Raw genomic sequence first — 23,910 nt, forward strand, 5'->3', positions numbered from 1 at the left:
TTGGGAACTGGATTAGAATACTTGTGGCCAGGTTCAACTAAACAAGAGTTAGCATTTGGACAATCTTTCATTCTATATAAATCCAAATCGAACAACACAAACCACAATCCCTACTTTCTATTGAATCATCCTCAAACTCTATAGGAGAGAATTCCATTATTTTCTGACACCCGTGAAAAAAAAAAATCCAGTGTATTACCCCAATAAAATACAAAAGTAACGTTTCTGCCTGAAATTCTTCATAAGCAGATTTAATTTTCTATAATATTTTTTTCCCTTTCAGATTACGGGGTCACAAACATTATGCCTTGAGCAGGACACCTGGAAACGCTGTAAAATGTCTGCACAACTCATTGTGACTGGGAGCATAAAACTTGACTTCTGTTGTCTGCGTTTTAAAAATTGCGGTCACATTCGCCTTTTGTTTGGATGATTACATGAGCTTCGAGGTGAATCTTGAGTTTTCATATTTCGGGGATCATTTTTAACACGGAATTGATGTTATCGCTGCTCTGTTTGTTCATAAAACGGGGGGTTAGAATACTAAAATTCTGAAAATAGTCCCAATGATGAGCAAAGTTATACATCCGCTATGAAACATGATTTTTTTAAAAGGATAATATGCTATTATACTACTTGAAATCATTTTCAATTATTCTCCAGGATTTGGCATCAATTTCAACATGTGACATGCACAATGGCCCTTGCTTTTGTAATACTATAGTTTACTGAACCCATCAAACTTGCATCACTTTCAATATTCCTATTTAATTAATGCATTTTTAAGAAATGAAAGCTTTTTCCTACAATACAAGCTCAAATCACTGTTACTTAATACTGAACTGGGGGCTTTTAAAATTGCAGGAATTGTTCTTCAATGGCTAGCCTCTTTTTCAAGCACTACTCTGCGATAATGCCCACTATTTCCTACTTTTTTTTATTCTGAAGTTTTTTTTTCAATCTTGCTCCAGGATAAATAGATTATACAAGTCATGAAACACAGAGGGAAACAAGGCATTGTGTGCTTTGAGATAAATCAGATGTTCTGGTTATTACAAATATGATGTGTAAATACATCTGAATGGAGGGCATGTGGTCTGCGAAAACATGTCTTTTATCTGTAAACTCCCCTCCGTTCCCGCCGAAATTTGTTTGAAAAGTTCTGGGAGGGGGGTGAGACAGAGTTCAGTTCGCATTTAGAGCTGTAAACATGGAGATTGCTCCCTCATAGTCTCGGGCAATGTGTTTCAATTTATTTATAAATTTAATTTCCTTTCAGCTTAAAAAACGCATCCTCAACTCTTCATATATCTTATTTTGGGGCTAACCTGGGATTTAGAATAGGGGTTTATGGGGTGGGTTTTGACCTTCTCAAAAAAATCTCTGAAATAATATTTTTTTCTCTTCTTTTTTTCCTGTTTGCTTAATCTACAGTGTTGGATTTTCTTCTTCCTTTTTTTTTTGATTCAGAGTAACATCTAAAACATTCCATTAATTGCACAATATTTGCCAATAATGATGACTATCTGTGTAATTAAATTAAGACACATCTCATTTCATTAACTCCAACTTATGCATGATGAAAGCCCAGCCATATGTTTCAATGCTATGTTCCTCAAACAAGCAGTTCGCTCTTTGTAGTTGCTGTGCAATGGAGTGCAGGGATTATAACATTCAAGTCTGATTTCATTCCATCTTACTCTCACCCTCTCCTTTTTTTATCGTAAATAATAGATTACCAATGTCTTTTGACTCTCCGAATACAATTTGAGATTTAGATTAGCGTTGGGTTTACTTGAGGAAAAGGTTATGTTCACAAGACACAAATCAAAATAAAGATTTGCTCTCTTCTTTCTCTCTCTCTTTCTCTCTGTCTATAATTTCCTTCATTAGCTCTTCCCAAAAATAAACAGACTCCCCCGCATCACAACAAACAATGAGCCATGCTAGGATACTCCCCAGATATATTACTAATTCTCCAAGGACCCCTCAGACTAAGATACCATTTCACCTCAATGACCTCACACCTACTATGTACAGATTAAGACACTTGTCATAATTCATAAAAATTAGTTTTGGGGGGAATGTAAAATAATTAAGACTTTTTTCAACCTTCCTCTTTTTCTCAATAATTTAACACCAAAGAGAAAGCCATTTCCATAATTGATTTCCATTTTTTCACCATAAAATGGCATGGGCATTAAGCAAATATTATAGATATTGCAAATATGTTGCACAACATTGCCAATAAAAACGTAAATCATTTCTCTTTTTTTTTAAATTTTGCATGGAAAGGAAACAAAGAATTGAGGCAATCAGTTATTTAAAATCCGTCTTGGAATCAATCATTTTTGTTGAAAGTTAAAGTGATTTAAAAAGCAGCAAAAGTGACAGTGAGTTGAAAAGTGGGATTTTAGGAGAGTTGATTTAAGTGAGGGAGTCGAAGAAATCTAAAGGAAGAAATTGACATGGTCACTTCAAAAGCTCAGGTGAGGTAATGGTCTATTTCTAACATCTTGTCCGCACATTAAAATCGAATAAAACCTTATTGTCGAAATGTTGTTTGGTTAAAATCATAATTTTGGTCTTTTGATGTCCGAGTTTTTATGACAGTGTTCTTTTAATTTACAGCTTGCCTCGTGGGTTTATAACTTACAGGCAAATAAAAAAAAAGAGGGAAAGTAAATAAAAAACGAAAACAAGTTTACGACAATCCCCTTAAGAAAAAGAACAAGAGATAATCAATTCCGAACAAATTTGATCAATTATTACCCCTCATGTACAAATTAAATAAACATCGGACCGCGCGTTCGCATGGGTTCCTAAGGCTATAATAGAAAATAAAAGTTCAATTTCACATAACTTCTGGATTATGCAGCCAAACAAAAATTCACTGAATGTTTGCAAATCACTTACATTTTTCAGATCTTGCACTTTTACTTGGAATCTTTTTTTTTTTAAATAAAAAGAAAAATCGATAGTCTTTTATTTAAAGTGTTCCACGGAATGGCAACGGGACATTTATCTTATGGAGCGAACTGAATGTCAATACACACATGCAGGTGTGTAAAATTAAACTTCGCATAAACAATTACTTTTATGAACCGTGGATGGCAAGTCATTTATAATTCAATGAATAAAAACAGAGAATCGAAGTCAAAGAACGAGCCGAGCAGACATTATTTAAAAAAAACTTGCACCGACGAGAAATGGTGGGAAAAGCAGAAGACGATTTTTATTTCAACATCAAGTGTAAATAAAATAATAAATCGTTTGCCATCAACGGCAGAGACCGTTATTGAATATTGTCGTTGGGTCTATTAAGGCTCCTTGATCCCACCTTGCGGTAAAATAGAGGGAGAAAAAAAAACTCTAATTGTAATCTATTGTCGTGTAAGTAGTTCCTTTTTTCCATTGACTCGGTCAAGTCAAGAGGGGAATGGAGTAAGCATGATATTATCCTTAATGCTCTTGTGTTTCGATTGCAGTAGACAAACAGAAGGAGGCATAATGAAGATCTTCACACTTACCGGCAGTGGAGGAGAAATCCAGATTAGCAATGAAAATACTCCACAGGAGTTTCCAGATCACGCTGTTTCCCATCATAGCATGCGCTTAATGGATCCACCCCCAACCAAAATCCGAAATCACCACACCGAATTAATAAATCCGAGGAATATGGACAAAAATCTTCGAAGTCATGACAAACATGTCACCATGTAAATATTCAAAATTCTCCTTTTCTTTTCAGAGCAACGGTTATTTTCACTTTGTTTAAATCTCTTCTTGTTTTCTGTGTTATAAATCACTGCACATTTATTCCATGCGCTCTTTTACATGTATAATAGTTCCCAATGACACACGCTTTGTTAGTGATATGGAAGGCCTAAATAGACAATACACATTTAATGAAAATCTGAATTCCACGTGCGTTGAGGTATATCCACAGGTATACAGGTTAATTTAAGGTAAATCCTGACAATGTCACAGATACAGGTGTATTTCCCCCGTGCATGTCATGCCGTTAACTGCAAACTTTCTTATTTTCGTGCGATCATAAGCCGACACACTTCTGCTCTACCTACTGAAAACATTGAAAGAATATCAATTTCCCACTGTTGACTTTGAGACCATTCGCAATACAAACGATCCTACCTCCAAAGCGACCAACCATTTAACAATTTGAATGGAATAGATAAATCATTGGACAGGACACACTCTTGGTCCCGCCTACCTGGTTTTATGATTGGCTTGCCTTTCATCACTGGGCGTGGCTCCGCAATATTATCAATGAGTTTGCATTGCCTCCACGTGAGTAAGCTATTTTATCGTAAATTATCCGATAGAACCCCGTTTGATATCTCGTACATGCGAGAAAGATAAACGGTTCTTTAATTATGTAATAAACGAAAAATAATACTTTGTACGAACAAGCCGTTATTGCACAGTGGATTAGTGTATGCATTCAAGGCAAAAAAGACAGGAAAAAAGACCTCGGAAAACGCGCCTTGTACAATTTATTATCGGAGAAAATTTGGGGGGAAAACGCGACAATATTGCTGCATAGAGAAAAAAAAGACTCATAAAAAATAAATTATTTATAGAGAAAAGAACAAAAATGCACCAGGTTTGAGGCATAAAATCTAAATTACCCGCATAAAAGGGGGCAGGATGGCATTGTCACTTTGCCATAAACTTGAACGAAATTAGCCGAACAAATTGTAATTTGCTCTATGAATAAAAACTTACCTTACTCGGGACATCTTGTCGTTATCTTAATTCTGATAATCCATAAAAATCCCCTTGCTAATCAGTTTGCATAAGCTTAAGCAGTCTAATCCAATTACCGTTAGAAGTATTATTCGGGCCTCGTCTAAAAAAAGAAAGATAAATCGTCAAATTTCAATGAATACTTTATGAAGTACTCATTTAAAATTAAAATGTGTCTGGCAAAAATAATCTAAGTTTTAAAAACAATTTTCAAAAATTGATTATGTAAATATTCTGTTAATCAAATAGATTAACATTTCAATAGATCATAAATGTGGGCGTTTTGGAAGTTTTTGATTCATCCATAAATATCTTAACATCAAAACTTAATAACCAAAAAACAGAGAAAAAAAAAACAGTGTTCGTATATAAAATACTACACGTACATAATCAGAATCACTTGAAAGCTTTATTTGATTATATGAAGCACATTCTTTGGCCATTTTTTTCTCTGATTATTTTTTTCTCAAGAGGAATTTCAAGCCAAAAATGACGTGATTGCAAGACGTAAATTTCGCAGTCTTGGAGGCGCACTTTTGAGAGGAAAAAATAATAAGCCCTAATCCCCGGCAAGACCGCGGTAATCATGTCCGTCTCCAGTACGTGGCGATTTTTGGGGCCTGGAAAACAGGAGTCTTGTTCAATTAACATTTTTTCTTTTATGTTTTAACAAGTTGTGGTATATTGAGACTAAAACCAATAAAACGGGAAAACAGAACTGATAAAAATCTACGGCGATTTCATGACAACCTAGCTCTCACAGGCGGAAAAAACTTTCCGGCACCAAGTTTCTTAGTATATCAGTATTTCTTTCGTTCGTTCCTCGTGCAAATAATGATTGATAATAATCGGTTCTTTGTTACAATTTTAAGGAAGAAAAAAAAAAGATTTGAGATTTTTCTCTGATTTCCGCCTTTCAAAAATATATTTTTTATATGTGCGCGTTTGTCTCGACTTTGGAAAAATTGAGAAAACACTATGTTTTTTTTGTTCGATGTATATGATTGCAGAAAATTGAAAGGAACATGGACTTTTAAATTAAGATTGATCATTTCAAAATCAAGTTTTGTAAAACAGTTTTCAAATTCCTATTTTTAAACAGGCGCAAACAAGGGGTTATTGTATGAAATATTTCAGAAATAATGTAAAAACGGGTCAACAAATACTTTTTGTACTCGACAGCAGAAGTCATTTTTATTATATGTTAGCCAAACCAGATGGTGAGAAATCATCTTTTCAAACTTATTATTTACATTCGCAACAAGTTTAATTCACGAAATTCTATTTCCATTCAAAATTTTTTAGCGTGTTACTATTTCATTCAATGTCGATGTAAGGGGTAACAGAGGGAATTATTGTTAGAAATACTGAAAGCTTTTAAATTATATTACATTAATTCCCCGGCAGATTGAAAATACGATAGAAAAATACCGTTTTCTGCTGGGGTACCCATTGGTACCGACTACCAAATTTTGTCAGATTTCAAAAACGACGCTCTAATAGATCCATTGACTAGACCAAGAAGAAATATGACGCACTTTTTTTCATTTAGTAATTGAAAGGAGTAAGAAAATATTCGATTGAAAATATCAATATCTAAGAAATGGCCTTCAAATCGTCTTTTGCAAACCGTTTGTATCAAAGAGAGGGGTTTCGAACAGAAAACTCCTCAGCCTTCCACTAATTAGCTTTACACCATTAGTCTTTGACGAGATGGATTAAGGAGCAAACAAAAACAATCAAGGGTACTTTTATCCGCCGTTTATTCAGACAATGGGATAAACAGCCATCAGGACATCAAATCCAAACCTCTTCCTTTGATTCGTCGCTGATTGGCTTATATACATGTATACAACTTTTTTTTTAATCAAGAAAAGTTTTTGTTTCTTAATTCAACGTTTTATACGTATATTTTCCGCTTACTTATCACGATAGGTAAAAAACAGGTAAACACAGCGGCCAGGTGTGCTGGCGGGGGCTTTTGATGTCCCTCAGTAAGTCAATAGAAGACATATCAGTGAAGTAGTTTCGAGATTAAAAGCGGGCATGTTGTGCAGCACTGTTAAACCGGTGGATCAGTAAGAGGCCTGGCCCTTCACCTTAATTCTTAATCTACGTCAATTTTCTGACAGAGTAAACAGCCCTGATTAATCTACAAGTTTACCTGCAATCGAAAACGCCATTAGATTTTAGAGAGAGAGAAAAGAGAGAAGTTCTCTTGTCAAAGCAGAGCACTCAGACAGATGTATTTATATGTGTGAATCTTCTGTGTGGTCTATGTGGAGACTACATCATCATATGGACCCTCTCTCTCTCTTTCTCTCTCTCTCTCTCTCTCTCACACACACACACACACACACACACATACAGAACTATTAAATTTTTTTCATCTCCATAATACTACTCCTAAATCATAAAAAAATGTGTATAATTAATAACTGAGGACATTATACATGTAAGTGAACCATAAAATATAACTTACAAAATCAGCTCTTTTATCCTACATTACCAGCTTGCATAGCATTAGTGCAGTTGTTACTACATCTATTTCAATGATAGAGTTTTGTAATTTATACCAAATCATTTCTTGATCTGACTAATGCACAAGACAATTCACAAGACAATTTGAAAGTTATATGACATAATCATAAGAATTTTTAGTTTGCTCTTGTTTAACTGATTGACAAGTTTTTAAATTCATAAGAAAGTATTTCAAGCACATTTTTATTTGATTTTTCATGTTCTATTATAAAGAACCTCATATTTTCTTGTCCTACTTCATATCTACTGCCCATTTGAACCCATCCCCTCACCTCCTCCCCCCCATTTTAATTTAGAGTACTTATAACAAGGACATCTAACAAATAATTCAAATAACAAAGGCTTATTAATAATGAAATATTGGCATTAACTTCGCTGAAAGATGTCAATTTTCCCCTATTCTGGGAGGAAATTCATAATTTTCATGTACTGTTAGGTTTACAGCTATTAAAAATTTGCATCAGAGACAATATCAAAACATTTCTACATAGATCCAATAAGGCAATGCCTCTAACCCTTGAACCTTATCGCGGGTAAAACAACCTACTTTCATTTTCCATCCATTTAGACAAACATAAAAAAGCATGTGCTTTGTACATTGGCTCAAGGTACGGGCTGGTATTGAGATCTATATTAATGGCTGATCACCAACTGCCAACAGCCAAAAACATGATGGCGAACACAACACAACATACATTAACCGTGATATGTTTCTCCATTACATCAACCCTTGGTTTGGTGACATTTTACTGATGCCAATTAACTGCAAACATGCGCCATTATTTCTTGCTTATCTGTCCTACACAACATTGTAACCAGAAAATGATAACTTCCTGGTATAATTGTTTTCATGTTTAATTCAGATTGCATCTATCTAATTCAGGTAACCTATACTTGTTAACTTAAAAATATCACCAGATCATGTTAAAATAAAAATAGAATCTGATTACAATGTAGTTTGTTTGTTTTGTTTTTGTTTTTTGGTTTTTTTTTAAATGACATATTTGTCTATAAACTGCTTATTTGAAGATTTTCCCCAACAACCCCAACAAAGTCACTTCTCAAATTATAGGACTTGGTTATCTTATATACTGGTCAACCAATAAATTGAGACTATCATACTAATAGTCACTCTGATTGAAACATTGTTAATCTGCACATAGATTACGATATATAATAATATATTGAGTTATACGAATGTGCAGTTCTTCCGGAGTTTTTTTGTCATGCAATCAATATAATTATATTCCTTGCTTCGAATTACATGAACATGAAGTTTCTGAATTTGTTTCTTGATTATACACCTTGATAGTTATCCACATCGATTTCTACAACTTCAAGATTACCATGTCAGTTTTCTGCAATTCTGTGCTGTTACAGACAAGCTCACACCGGATATGATCCAATACACTTTAAAATAATGAACCATACACTACACGAAGTCTGTTTCCGGAGAGTGTTCGACAGGAAGTTCGCAGGTAGTTCGTTTTCTCTCTATCTTTTTTTCTTCTAACCAAACTTCTTATGTCCGTTATCATGAAATCAGGCACGTAGCATCGTTTTTGAAAGTGGGGGGGGGGGGGCAGACTCATCCAAAAAATCTTGACAAGCAAAAAAAAAAAAAAATAGGAATTTTCCAAAATCTTCAAAATCCTAATTCGTGGGGGAGGGGGCAGGCGTACTATATAACTTCAATTTCAATCCTTATTTCCTTATTTTCATATCAATTATTTACATGCTCCCAAAAAGGGGGGGGCAACTCCATGATATTTCAATTTTTTATATGTAAATTTTAAAAAATTAATTGCTGCGAGAAAAAGTGGGGGGGGGGGGGGGGGCTGCCACCCCCCCCCCCCCCTCCCGATGCTACATGCCTGGAAATAAAGAATTATACTGTTCATAAATCTTGCGACTATTCTAAATCAGGATTGCATAAAACATACCGTATATATAAACATCTACCAGTCTTCATTTGTACCACATAGATCATTTTATGAAACTAACACAATCGATACATCAAAAAAAGTGTCAAACTTTTTATAGGTGTTGAATTTCTAAAAATGTCAGCCAAAGGGAATATATGCTAATATATTTATGCAAGTTTCTCCAGGAAACGTATATTTCCGATAAATCTACAATTCTATGTAGATTTTCAGAAATTAACCAGTTATAAAAATATGTACCCAAGGCCAATTAATATAGTTCTAAAGTTACATTTATATGCATGCACCGTTTATTAGATTACGGCATGTGATATTTATCGCTTTTCTGAAATAGGTGAATATTTCATGTGGGTTGAAATGAAAAAAGCAGAATTTGGAAACAAACATTGACATATTTACAGGACAATCTGGATGACAGTTTCCTATGCCTAGCAACAGAGAAATTTCGGGTGGTCGGACATACATTGATGATGTTTTAATTGGCTGACAATCATTTAGCTATTTGTTCCGATGGTGGCCAGAATTAGTGTTACTGCGACCGGGCACGTGAGAGTTAACACACACAATAAAGAAAAGTTTTACAATAAGTGCTAAGCTTACATAATAGATTACACTGTATATGAGTATCATTTCATATTTGGTCTTGGATTCAAAGGCAACAGGCTCTACATATATACTAAAAATTGAATCTTGCAACAGTCGTAATCTTTGGATGCATCACTTTATAGCTGGGTCATCTGGAATTCTACATGCATTAGAGATCGATTTTTTAAATTGATATTATGATACGTATCCCTTAAAATATTAATTCACGATGAAATGTAAAAACCTTTCGCAGTCAATAGCTTTTTTCTCACTTGTATATGAGATGTGAATTCAGCCCTTGATTAATATCAACTATATTTTCAAAATACTTTTTAAAACATTATAAATGTCATATCATGTTAAAAGTAATGGGATATCTTTTTTGGGGTGAGGTTGGGGTGGGGGTTAATCATTGTGACTCAAGTCCAACTGTGGTGTTTTGAACTTGCCCTGCGTGAAAAATGTCTGGTGTTCGAGTCTGTGACGTGACGTGACAGTTCCTATACCTTATCTAAATTCCATGTGATCCCGAGTTTATTAAAGATTAACAAGTTTTCAGTCAAAATTTTAAAAGGCTTGAAGCCAAAATGAGAATTTGCTAATATTCACATTTCATAATTTTCGTCAGCTATTCAAACAATCTCGGCCAGCTAAAATCAAATGCATCTAAAGTTAGACATATAAAGACTAATTGAAACGTGGTCAAATGTCACGAAAAATGTTGGCTCAAGATTGAGACATTCTGGTAAATTGGACCAATTTCATACGAAATATCATTTGACCAATTGATAGTGCTATGTGTTTATGTTGAGGCGATTTGAGAGCAATCGTTGGTTCCTTGATTTTTGGCCGAGGACTTAGCGCACACACGTATTCAACCTCCTCCAAAACGCCAAGATTACCCTGCTTGTCGATTGATTGTCAAATGATTAATTCTAACCCAGCAACAGTAAGGTAATATATACTAAACCATTAATTGCCGAACGCATTTTTCTCCATAATGCCGTATCTACTGCTACCAAAAAAGATAATGCCTCTCATTGGAAATAAATCAGAATTAAATACCATTCAGTATCGATTCGTTGTTTGGTGCAATGTTTACCCCTTGTACAGATTTCATTGTACCCCCATCTTATCTAACTTTGTCCATTTGTCCGCCATCTTAATAAATCAATCGAAAGGGTTCCCCTTAAATGATAATGGTGACTCATTACGTCAGTTCATTATCAAATTTGAATTTAAAACGGAAAATCTTATCTTAAACTTCTGGTTAAGGCAGGAAATGTATTAAATAGAAACAAGCCTTTTATAGACACCTTGTCTTATGGTTTCGTTGCAACAGTCCCTATTGTTGAAACCCAAAAGGGTTTAGTATCCAACTAGTTAAAGGCTTCAATATAGTCATCTACACAGTACTAGCTTCAAACATGTATTTATTAGCTGGCAACAATTTTCGTGGTTTTATTAAATGTACGCAAATTCGCGAATAAAGGCCCTATCATCTATAGTCAGGGACATCTTAATTCGATGTATATTTGATTTCGCGGATCGATTCAACATCGAAATCCACAAAATTTTATTATCCAACAAATATTGTTTGAATTGCAGAATTATTAAAAAAAATCTTTACAAATAACGTATTAATAAATCTATCTTTCTGTTATAAAATAATTTTAACTTTAGGCCCCAAACAACACCTTACTCCTCCCAATAAATCCCTTGCAGCTTGCAAAGACTGGTATATGTCTCAATATGTTTTCAACCGCGCCAAAAAATACTATTCTTTTAAATTAGATTGCATTGTTGCATTGACTTCCCCTTTTTCAAGCCAAGGTATCGATAGAATCACATGGTGCAGCCATATTGAGCAGCGTCTTGACCAAATACGAAACAATATTGCCCATCAGGGACGACAGAGAAAAATGAGGGTTGCATGCACTAATGACTTCTCTATAATAAGATTAATTATCACTCTGAAGTAGGAAAAAATTAACGAAGGGCATTGCTATTGTATTCACTTGCAGCTTAGAACAGTTAGGACACAGAGATGTCAGCTTCCGATCGATCCACGTGACATGACATGCCAATTTTCATTTGCGGGCGGATGTCATAATGGCGGATTTTCGATTATTTCACAATGGCTGTCATTAAAGCCATCAACCCCTCGAATAATGACCCCAGAAATATAGAAAGGTTACAATGTATGGTTCATATGGATATTCAATGTCATAATTTGTTATGTAATGACCTAATGTTGGTAGGTTTTGTCCTTATACCATATTTGAATTCTAACAATACAGTCACGCATTATGGCAAGTCCTTATGGATATATTTTTATTGTTAAAATTAAAAATATATCAGAAGGACAATAAACTATGATATAACATGCAGGGTGTTTTAAAAAGAGGATATGCATTGCGTATGCTGTAGGCTGTATATACAGTAAAACACCTCCTGCTATTCCTGTACATGATATACCATTTCCTCGCCCAGTAATAAACAGTGAGAGTCTTCAATTTAGTTTTATCAATAAACGGGAGACACAGTTTAACACCCCCTCCCCCCATAAAATAAGAGAGAACAAGTCAAAACGATAATACTTCCAAATGTTTTTGGCTCGTTTTCTGAGTTTGATGCAATTTATAGGTGTAAAACATGTATAGTTGTTATCTTAGAGATTTTGTATCCATCATTTAGTACGAGTATACCATGAACCAACTTAGTATGCATTAAAAAAAATTATTTATTTTTCAGAGAGGATTTTTTTTTGGGGGGGGGGGGTAGGTTGTTTGGGAACACAATGAATGCAATGTGTTTTTAAATTGAGTCCATTGGGTAATTGTGACTATATATGCCATTTATAAGCCATTTAAATGATTCTGATAACGTTCGGAAGTAAAAGGATCTTTTTTTTAACGTAAAGATATCATACATTTTTCATATACAGACACAAAAAAATGGACAATTTTAGCTTTGCTTGTGACTGGGGCTTTCCGATACGTTTGAAAACGGTGAAAAAGTCCTCCAGAGATTCCGAATGTCTTGATATTTCATAAGCAACTGAATAATATAGCAAGTCCCACAAAAGCGTAGGTTGAAATCCAAAACGTAGATATGGTATGGTATTAAAATGTTCTATCAGAACCCGGGACACCATTTGTTCTTGTAGATGTGATAAAAGAAATCTCGAATTCCGCACACAGGAGAAATCTTTTAAAAGTAGGAATAACAAATATGGAAAAAGGAAACCAAACTATCGCTCAACAAGATATTGATACAAATATTCTTTACCATTGATCTAATTCAATGTACAATTGATATATATTAAACGTTATCAGTTTACATCCATTTTCAATTTTTATTCCATAGCAAAATCCTCACGACCATTTATCCCTGACCCAGTTGCTAGTAATAGAATAGGGACAGACTGACTCACTCTCTCTCTCTCTCTCTCTCTCTCTCTCTCTCTCTCTCTCTCTCTCTCTCTCTCTCTCATATTGGTGCTAATTGGTGGTCTGTGATCTTTTTGCTTTCAGTTCCACCTTTCGCACAATAATTCATTCTTCCAACAAATCTTAAAGAATGTCGTTATCCCGACGATCTGTTTAAAAGTATTCTAATTTCAATTAGAGAAACACTCTATCCCGTTGAATGAAAACACACTAAGAGTGTCTTCTAACATTGTGTCTTTGTTCCTCGGATATAGATGATCATGATAGACCGTTTTCTTCTATTTTTCAATTAACAGCCGAGGTGTTTTGTTTCAAGAGAAACGATTTAAGACGGTACAAAAAATCTCAGCCTATACCTACAACTGAAATACTTGGCCTAGAAATCGAACACCACCTTCCTTGCACAGACGGGAATTCGATATGTCGACTAAATCTGCTTTGAAAACGTAACGAGAACCCGTTTACCACACCTTCTCGTATCGTATTTTACAAACCCAATACACTCTGTATACCCGGTTTACATGTCTTCAAAATCTAGGTTCATAACAAAATAGCCACGAGCGTTTCTGAACAATTTTATAGATATATAATTGACGAAAAAGATGTTGATCGTTGTCTTGGGAGTTGACATCCTTATCATAATCCAAGACCATGTCAATATAATAGTTGTGCAAAAAATAGATATGCTTATCAAGAAAACCATAAGCTTGTAAAGTTCAAATTATGATGTAATGTATGAAGTTCTATCAAGAGACGGGAAACTCGTGCTGCTTTTTAGCAGACGACCGACGGAGCTGGAGGCACGATCGAGGGTAAACAATGACGTAATCAACATGGCCGTGGAGACGGTCTGACCGAGGGCTCGTGAATGACGCCATACTGTGGACAAATTGAAACACACACAGATCCATCACGTTCATAATTGATAAATTAACAGACGATTACTAGCCTCTTTGATCGAGGAGTCTGCAATCGTGTTCAACCCTTGCCAAAACCCGAGGAGAATTTCCAGACGCCTGCATTCCTCCCGAACTTCTCGTTTGGCATTTTCAAAAGAGGGGGAGATACAAATGCATATTCCCTGAATCACAAATTTTCAGATATATGCAGAAAAACCACCTATTGAACTATTTGACTTAATTCGTTAAGGGGAATTCTATCAGCCATCGAAGGAATCGTGTCTCCGCAAAGTCAGCATTTGTTTGCAGTTACTTGGGCTGCATAATTACAAACTTTCTCTGAGAATACTTAAAACAAATCTTCAAATAATCAGCGAAATGGTGTTTAACACTCAATGAAAGTTAAAATCTGACCATTAAACCGGCCGTCTGCCGAGCATAACTTTTATCAATCTGGACATTGCAAAGGCATCTGCTAGCCTGTAATGGACATCATGCGATAAGATCTCTGGCAGATATAGATACGGAAAAGTTCAAACTGACCGAAAGAGGGTCTAATTGTATGTCATTTGCTTAAAAACCCGCTAATTAATGACATTTCTAATTAATCACCAACAAGATCCCATCCCTTATCTATTTTTTACTGGGTACTTATGATTCATAGAAAATCAGAGCGAATCCATTAGATACTTTTCTACAAGCATTTTCCAGACGACACAGGTGGAGAATCAAAAGAAAAGGGTTTATTTTGCTTTGGGAGGTTGTATCATAAGAAGACTAGAAATTTGACCACTAATAAAACTGGATATTGGTTGAAAGATAAGCCATTTGTCATGCATAATTTTGTTTCTCCCAAAACAAGACCAAGCCCTCGAGTCCTTTCTTCTTTCAAGATCCAAAACCTGATAACCAGGTCCAATAAAACTGCCTATAATAGATCTGTTGTCATTGAATAACTAGATAATTTTGGTCTATGTCAATTATCTGATCTGATACTATCTCTAACATCAACATGGCGAATTTGTCAAGGCCTTCATAAAAACCCACAGTCCAATTTGTCTCCCAAATTTTCAGCTGGGCTTTTCTTTCTGTTTCCTTCAGGTTTTACAGAGCCTACAATTAAATCTGATATTCCTTTCAGGTAATTTTGTTCAGTGGTATGGGTTTGAATCATGATACTGTAATTAGAAGGACCACTTCAGGCAGTTATAATTCCACCAAAGATTTAGAATAACCTTAAATATTTAAATGCAATTTGAAAATAATTTCCCCAAAAATAAAATGACAGAGTTGAAATTTATGATCGATTGAAAATTATAATTATATGCATTTAGTTATGTAATGATGAAAACTTTTCAAGTTATGTATACAAAATCTATAAACTTATGACCTCGGCCCATTGCAGGAAGTTGAGAATGCATCATCAGAGGTTTGGGGCTGAGTGTTACCTATACTTGTTTGAAAAAAATAATCCACCCCCTCTAGACTGTATGTGGTATATTAAAGTAAAAGAGAAATGAATTCAAACTATGATTTTTTAAAATTTGTTTATTGTAAAACATACAATATACACAGAAAGACTGACTGCTTCATATGTATACAAAGTTTATCACAGTGTTATCATATAAAAGGAACAAGAATCATATAATACACAAATAGATTAGCTACATATATACAAAATAAAACCAAAGCAAAGGCTCTGATATGTGGACGGTTTAAAACTTTTTCTTTAAATATTAAAAATTGAAATCGAAAATAAAAGTGGAAAAAAAGCATCACATACATTATCACAAAATTATAAATATTTTCAAATATGTATGAATTAGCTCTTATACACATTTAAATTCAGGTTAAAAACATCTTTCAGGTGTTTCATAGCCTTGTTTTGTTACAACCTCTCTGATTGGTCCATTTTATTCTTCAATATAATACTTTTTTGTTCACACACCCAATAGGAATGCATGCTTTGTAGATGTGCCCATGTGTTGAGACATGTCCAGTTGGGGAGCTATGGGGTTGTTTAAGGTGGCATTGAATGTTCCCTTCAGAACAGTATCCTGTACCAAGGGAGAGAACTGAAAGAAAAAAAATGCAAAAATGTATTAAAAATTTCCCCCAAATCACACAAACAATAAGAAATAAGTGGACACAAGTAGCTTCAGTTTATTGAACATATGGTACCCAAATTTCAGTTCTAGTCAACAAAAAGTTGAACATTGCACCCTGAACTACTTTTGATATTACATTACCAACAATGAATTATGGCCACAAGATTGCTTTTATCTGTTCAAAATACCTTAAATTAAATGTAAGCAAACAGAAAGGGCCAACTATATATCATGCTGCATTGTCAGTAAATAAAGACTTGAATCTACCCATGAGTCACAAAATGACATGCCAATTTATTCCCATTTTCTGCACAATGCACACCTGCCCAACTCTCTATTTTATCTCAAGTATTTTACATTTAAACAAGCCAGGTCCTATCTGTCATTCGAAAAACAAATAATCCAGAATAAATTTTTTTCACATTATGCAAGGTTATCAATCACTTGGAGTTGACATTGCGCTCTTGTGGTGGAGAGGTCTAACATGCATTTCTCCTTGTCTATGCAGTGTCCCAGACTGATCTTGTTCAGACTAAATTGTAAATCAGAACTCAAATGACAGGTAAGAATGAAGAGAAAAGAAAACGGTCTAATATGGCGGGATAGTATATTAATATCTCTCCTTCACTTCCCTCCCCCCCCCAACCTAAAGTAAAAAATTTACAAAAAGCTAATCAGTGATAAATAATAAGGTCCGAAGAGGGTCACCCTGTCTCAACACCTGCTGAATGCTAAAAACACTTCTGTCTCGATTACACTTCAACACAAATCAAATGGGATTTAAATTGTAGGGTGTTTTTTCTTGAGTTAGAATATGCGGCCATTATATCCATAATAAGGGAGATAATTACACAGCGTACTTCGTGTTTACAGATTTTTATTTTTGCCGAGTTAATCAATGACACCGGTGACAAAGAGCTATTTTGGCTCGGCACAATGAGGCACCACTAAACGGTAGCTTCCACTCATGCATAGATGCAGGGAACATGCAATCTAGTGCCGCCTCAGATTACCTTAATGGACACATGGGTATTATGAGGGTAAAGAATAGAAAGTCAATTGAATTAGCTGAAATCTAAGAGTCAAGATTCCAGTTGAATCTAGACATCTCCTTAACTGAAGTGGGATTGCCAAGAGTGAATTTTCATCTTGTGGAAAAAAAGGGAGAAATATTAGGTCAATTACATAATTGAACAACAAGCTCTTATGTTTAAATATAAATTGACTGCCCTCACCTTTTTTGATAAAACTGTTTAATTTTGGTTCCACTTTTTCAACACATTTTCAATTTGAATATAATCTACTGTCAATACAAGTCATACATTAAAACTGAAAAACTTCTCAATCAAGCAGATTAGATCTGAAGCCCAAGTTTTCTGACAAATACAAATTTGATAAGCTCTGACATAAGGAAAGACTGGCAATAAAACTGAATTATCAGGTGAAGATAGGCGAATTCTTGTGCAGACATATTGATGGTCAGGCATTTCACCAGGGTCCGTGAGCATGTCCCTTGAACACAGATAATGGGGAAACAGAAGTTGATAGTGATTATCCCCACCATAGAGAATTTCTAGAGTATGGAATATAAGTACATGTTTGAGCTATAATAGAGAGAAGGGGGAAAAATTAAGTTAACATGAATGAAGAGAGGAATTTAGGGATGATTTAACAATTATGAGGCACTTGAAGATATGGAACATCATTTGAATACAATTAGGTTTGAAAGTGGAAGTATAGGGTATAAGAACAAACTTGGGTTTTTTGCTGTAGTTTGTTTAGGGAGTGCATGTTGAATGCAGGTAAATATTTTGATTGATACAGTAAAAGAGAAAAAAAAATTGTTTAAAATTTTGCAGGATATTTTTTTTCTAAGTCCCCTCCTAAAAAATAAAATAAAAATGAAATAAAGAATAAAACAGAAACCAAACAACACCAGAGTAACATCAGATACGGTGCAAAAGACATATCTACAAACAGAGTGCAACAGAAGAATATCTATGAATAGACAGCAACTTTAAGTGAACTGAGAGTATTTTTTTCCTATTATATATCCAAAACATCTGTGACTTCCAATTTATTACAGTCAAATCTTGTTGGCGAATGACAGTAATTCTTTCTTGTTGTCAGTTCACATCTGAGGCTGTGCGACTGCCTATTATGTATAATCTTCACATTTTATTAAGTGCGAGGCTGTTATTTTCACCCATCTAGTTAAGGAATGACTTTTATTATTCAACATGAATCGTAAAGCAGATTTTTTCTAATCAGGCCAGTAAAATAAGTCATTTTTTCGCCTCTCTGGCAAGGGCTTATCGTTGGAGTAATCAAATTAAACAGAAAACAAGCATACCAAAGATCACCAATAAATATTGCAGATTGGACCAGAGGAAGAAAAAAATAGAAGTGCTTATCTATTCGGTATTCAGGCAAGGGGTCATAGCAAGTTTTATTGCATAGGAAAAGTTCAGCAGCAGCCATAGACCAAAGACATTCCTAGAAACCTTCAAAAAAATCAATTAGAGAAATTTTGTGACACGTTAAATTAAGTTTTTTAACTAACTGCACATGTGGAGGGATCATTAGGGTAGGAACCATTAGGCAAGACCCAAACAGAAAATCTTTTCATTTCAACTTGCTTTCACCTGATTAGAAGAAAAATAAATATCATGCAAATTAACTTCACTCGGCTTGGTGATAAGAGGGAGAAAGAAATACAGTATCACACTTTTTTAATTATGAACATAAATCACCAATCTAAGTTGGAACCTGCTATAAACGCAACATAAATTCATGCACTGCGTACAGCGATGACAACTTTCTTCAAAGGAAGTCCACGTCTTTTCTCCAGAATATACATCACGCTGAAGTTTGTTTACGTCTCTGAAACCCTTTCTCAGATTTTGACGATTCACTCATTTTGGAAGCTTATGTGATGTGAATGTTCTTCTTCAAAAAGTTATCTTTACTGCAATGCTCAAATTGTCAACTGCTTATCAAATCAAAGGGTCAGCAGCCCTAACAAATAAATTTTACAAAAAAAAAATCTTCCTTTTTTTAAGATCATGAGAAAATTCTGGAAATGTAAAGGGTTCTTCAGTGCATCTTGTTCTGTTTATGAAAGCCAGTTATGAATTGTTTTGTGAAGTGGAAGTCTGAAGTCCCTTGTAACCAATTTAACATAAATATGGCTTTGAATGAGCAACCAAATTAACCCTTCCCCCTTTCTTAGTCACTACATTCAAATGCCAATATAAATGAATTCAGAAAAAAAAGATTTATTATTACATAAAGTCAAGGGTATAGCTAATTTTATATCCAATCTGATCCAGAGTACTGTTTAAATAATCCCCTCCCCCTTATAAAAAAACCAAAAAATTAGACCGAGACTGGTAAGTTTGAAATAAAAAAAAAATAAAAAGGAGGGAAAACTTTAATAAACATAAAATCATGCATGCTGACGACACAAATTTTATTGCTCACTATAATCAGGAAATGCTGAGATGCCGATAAAAAAATGTATTAAATATTTACAATGAAATCTATAAATCTCATTGTGTGAAGACTTCCAAGTCCCCCGATTAAGTCTAAAACAACAACAATTAACCTGTCAGCTTTCTCGTATTATCGGCATCAATACTAGTTACAGAGGCATGTAATTGGCATTCATTACCTTTCACGAGGTGCGTGCACAGAAAATAAGAAAGGAAGTAGGGACCAGCAATGCTTTAAACACTGCATTGTTTCAATTGTTTTTAACGGAAGACCTTACACAGAAAAAAAATGTGTTATCAAAATTTTATCGTTGAATTATTGCTTTTATAAAACATCGACCTATGAGGATGAAGAAAAAAAAAATCAGGCAAAAATCCTCGTCAGTGACAATTTAATTGACATAATTGAGCCATTCGTTTCCGTTGACAACCTACTTTTTAAAGGGTTATAAACTCGAAATGACGACAAGATGATTGTTTATCTTCAAATATAAAAGAATTCTGAAAGCAGAAAATTATATTTGTTATTGAAACTAATAACAATGAAAACTGAATAAAAGAAATCCTGATCCCAGTGATAACGTGTGATGAAGTCAGTGAATTTCTGATTAATGATAATCACCGTTTAATTCCCAAAAGGACTTCCCCTTAGCAGTCATTTTCATCTAAGTTAAGTGTGGCTTAGGGGATAAAATCCTGAATCATTGATTTGAAAATATAATTTCTGACAAACACTTTTTCTCTCCTCCAAATCATTCTCTCCTAGCAGAGAAAGTAATTTTACAGAGGTTACCTTTATTGCCCTCCAAGTGAAATGGGATTATAGATATAAAATGTTGTTTCTGAGTGAAAAATCACATGAATATGAAAATCTGCAACAGTTTTATAATTTTTCTGTTACTAGACTGCATTTTCATTTTACATTTGATTTCAAAGACAGGATGGGGAGAAGAGTTACTCGGGCTCCTTTTATTTTCATTATAAAACCCGCCCAAGCGGATTGGAATCCACACTCAAATTCACATAAACGACAAAAAACGAAAACTTTTATTCGATTGATACACAATACAAGCTTTGAAAAGAAGCTGTTTGGGTCTAGAAAAACATAATTATAAATCTATGAAGCATGGCTAGTCTATATGACAGAAGTTTTGCGACTGCATACAGAGATTGGGAGATTCCTATCGGCTTTCATGTTTTTTTCTGTGATTTGGCTGTGGGCAATTAAATTATGATATCTCCCTTTTTTCTATTTGGTAAATACTTCTTTCTTTCTTTTTAATCAAAAGGCCTGTACCACAGCCAAAATAAAAAAAAATAAAAAAGTCTGCCGTAATCTTTTTATCTTGGGTTATGGGATTGTGCTCAAAGCCTCACTGGTACAACTTACCGAATGTAAAGGAATGGAGAGACAAATTGGAGTCGTGATAGGGGGGTGACTCTTGGTTCATGCATAATTAAACCTATTTATTGGAGGAAAAAGGGAAAAAGAAAATTCAACACAAAAAAAGAAAGAAAGAAATTGCAAAGAGAATCTAAAAGATTATGCATTATGAGATGGGAGTAAGGGATTGCTGCCGAGACAAAAACTATTTTGTTTCCTTTTATTCAATTACACTGTCTTATTGGATTCATGCCTCCAACAAAGTTTTGAAATAATAAACCTGTATTTAGATCTACAAGAGGGATCAATTTCTGCTGTAGTAAACTTTATAAAAATCTTTTAGATTGATCCATATGAAAATTGTGGTCAAATATCTTATGTCATATGTGCCATAAATAAAAGCGTAGGTATATAGATTGTGAAACAGTAAAGTTTTCACAAAAATTCTGTTTAATTCTTATCACTTTCTATTGAATCGATCTGCATACTCATAAGCCCACTGCAAATTATAAAAAAAAATTGAGCATAAAGAATGATATTTTGAAAATTAAAATCCTTAACCATTAGCAAGTGCATTAATTCAGTTTGCCTTGCTCTTGAGAAAAAAGAAAAATAGGAAGATCTTTCAAGAAGTTTCACTTAATCAATATATGTCTTCAGATAAAGTTCACACTTGTGAAGGTTTATTGCGACATTGATGCAAGTGCCTGGTTAACCTTTGCGGACGTTTTAGGGGCTTGCAGCCATAAAGCAGGTGGATTTGCGTGACGTTGCGCCTCCCTGCTTAACTGTTGTCGAAAACCAGAAAAAAAAAGAGTATAAAACCTGGCGATGCTGAAGGGTATGGTCTCCGCATTGATCCGATTCTCAATGGAAGATCAAGTAATTGCATCTTATTTTAATCAACTCTTACGTAAGGTGTCAACTGATGATCAATGCTCAACAATCCATAGGCACATGTCATGAGGCACTGCAAACTATTCCTCTTGTAAGAGAATATGCTATCGTATTTGCATATTCAATCAAACCCTTTATACAGAATTTTTCAGTTGGTATGGATTTTTATTCCGATGATGTATGGTGCATATGCAGCAGTTACCAAATATAAAAACCATTTGATCAAAACCATTCCTGTAAAATTATAGAAACTCTGATTCCGCAACAGGGGAAAAAAAAAGTGCAAATCATATCGTTAGATTAGAATTTTATTCAGAGTTCAGTGCTGGGTGAAAATTAAGGTTGGTTTTCTATTTTTTTTTCCCATTTTTCTCCTAGCTTCCTCCTCTCTCAAGGATTTGATGGAATGATATATTTCGGCGATGAAGCAGAGAGCTCAAAGCCACGAATTAATTGTCTTTGAAATGACACAATTGTTTTAATCTTGTATTTTAGCCATTATAAGTGTTCCATCATTGTCACTGTTTTCTACAAAGTACGCTTCCTCTACATGTCGTATTTTCCTGATTGTTTCGCTAGGGTCGTTACATTATTGGAAAATGTCCTCCAAGCATCAGCATTCTCCAACAGTTTATCACAATTTATGTAAATTTTCGGATCCTTGTGCTGCAATTTTTTTGCACGTTCTTGCCGAGTTAACCAGATTATGGGAAATAAGTGCAAAACATTTCAAAGATCATGACATAAAAAAACATATTGCCTATTTCAAAGCAACAGACCATAGGATCTACATAGGCTTTCTTTTCTTTGAGATCAAGGGACAAAATTAACATATAAATTTATCTTTATTAAGTATAGATTTTTACACAGACTTTAAATTGTAATTTTATCTCATAATGATTAAGCTTAATAACCAATTTTCTTAAATTCAAAGTAAATCATTTCCCTATTTAATCCATAAATAGCTCTTATTTGCCATGATAAAGAGAATTAATGGTTTTTTTCTCCTGCAAAATGTTTCTAAAAAGTGCTGACATGCTTGAACAGATGGTTTAAGAATTATAATCCTTATGACATTCGGCCTGCATGAATTTCAGAGATTGCAAAAACTTTTTTTTTTTTTTTTTTTAGATTTTAAAAATTCTTGAACAAATCGCATCACCTTCGCAGAGGGGTTTTTGCAAGACATGAAACATGTTAACCAAGAGGGGAGCTGACATGTTTATTGGTGGATTCTGTTCCCCGCATATCACAAGATTAAAACAAGTTGGAGCAAATTTGGGAAAACACAACAATTGTGCAAAGTATTGGTGATAAACATTTCTACTCAAAATCTTAAAAAAAAAAAAACGGATGTTACTCAGAATTCTAAAATGGGGGTGGCAAACTTGGCAGTTATTTTCTGCAATATACAGAACTCTTTTCGACCATTTTATGAGACTTGGAACATAACGTCTTGGTGAGAATTTAATGTTACGAGGAGGGTGGAGTTATTTTCTTCATCAAACTTGTTGATAAAAGCCTATCCGACAGTATTTATAGTTTCTGAACACTATATTTTTGGGGAGATTTGTCCTAAATACGCAAGAGTGTCTAAGTATTTTAACCGCAGATAAAAATTAACATCCTAATGTTAGATTCCTTTCCCAGATGACCCGTTATAGCTGTTTCAAAGTTCCAGACAAAGAATGCAAAGGTTGACAGTAACATTAATCCATGCACAGACAAATGCATTTAAGGTTACAGTATGTAAACCTATTCTTTTGATGCAAGCATGGCCATAAAGTTAAAGACAGGGGATAATTACAGGTAAGAAACTGCAATTAACAAGTTTAAT

At 34.4% G+C, this 23,910-nt stretch overlaps 2 protein-coding genes across 4 annotated transcripts in view; both read right to left on the minus strand.

Moving 5' to 3' along the window:
• LOC105341106 (netrin receptor UNC5C) overlaps nucleotides 1-4,168 on the minus strand; it is an 81,164-nt gene extending 76,996 nt beyond the window's left edge. For both annotated transcript variants that reach the window (XM_066065552.1, XM_066065551.1), the window contains exon 1: nucleotides 3,531-4,168. In XM_066065552.1, coding sequence (XP_065921624.1) covers nucleotides 3,531-3,606 — 76 coding nt within the window. In that variant the 5' untranslated portion in view covers nucleotides 3,607-4,168. The remainder of the gene's footprint in view (nucleotides 1-3,530) is intronic.
• Nucleotides 4,169-15,718: 11,550 nt separating this feature from the next.
• LOC105341107 (sperm-tail PG-rich repeat-containing protein 2) overlaps nucleotides 15,719-23,910 on the minus strand; it is a 31,557-nt gene continuing 23,365 nt past the window's right edge. For both annotated transcript variants that reach the window (XM_011447443.4, XM_066065554.1), the window contains one exon: nucleotides 15,719-16,265. In XM_011447443.4, the coding sequence (XP_011445745.2) occupies nucleotides 16,131-16,265 (135 nt within the window). In that variant the 3' untranslated portion in view covers nucleotides 15,719-16,130. The remainder of the gene's footprint in view (nucleotides 16,266-23,910) is intronic.

This window comes from Magallana gigas, chromosome 7 (genome assembly GCF_963853765.1).
Source record: "Magallana gigas chromosome 7, xbMagGiga1.1, whole genome shotgun sequence".
NCBI classification, from domain to species: domain Eukaryota; kingdom Metazoa; phylum Mollusca; class Bivalvia; order Ostreida; family Ostreidae; genus Magallana; species Magallana gigas.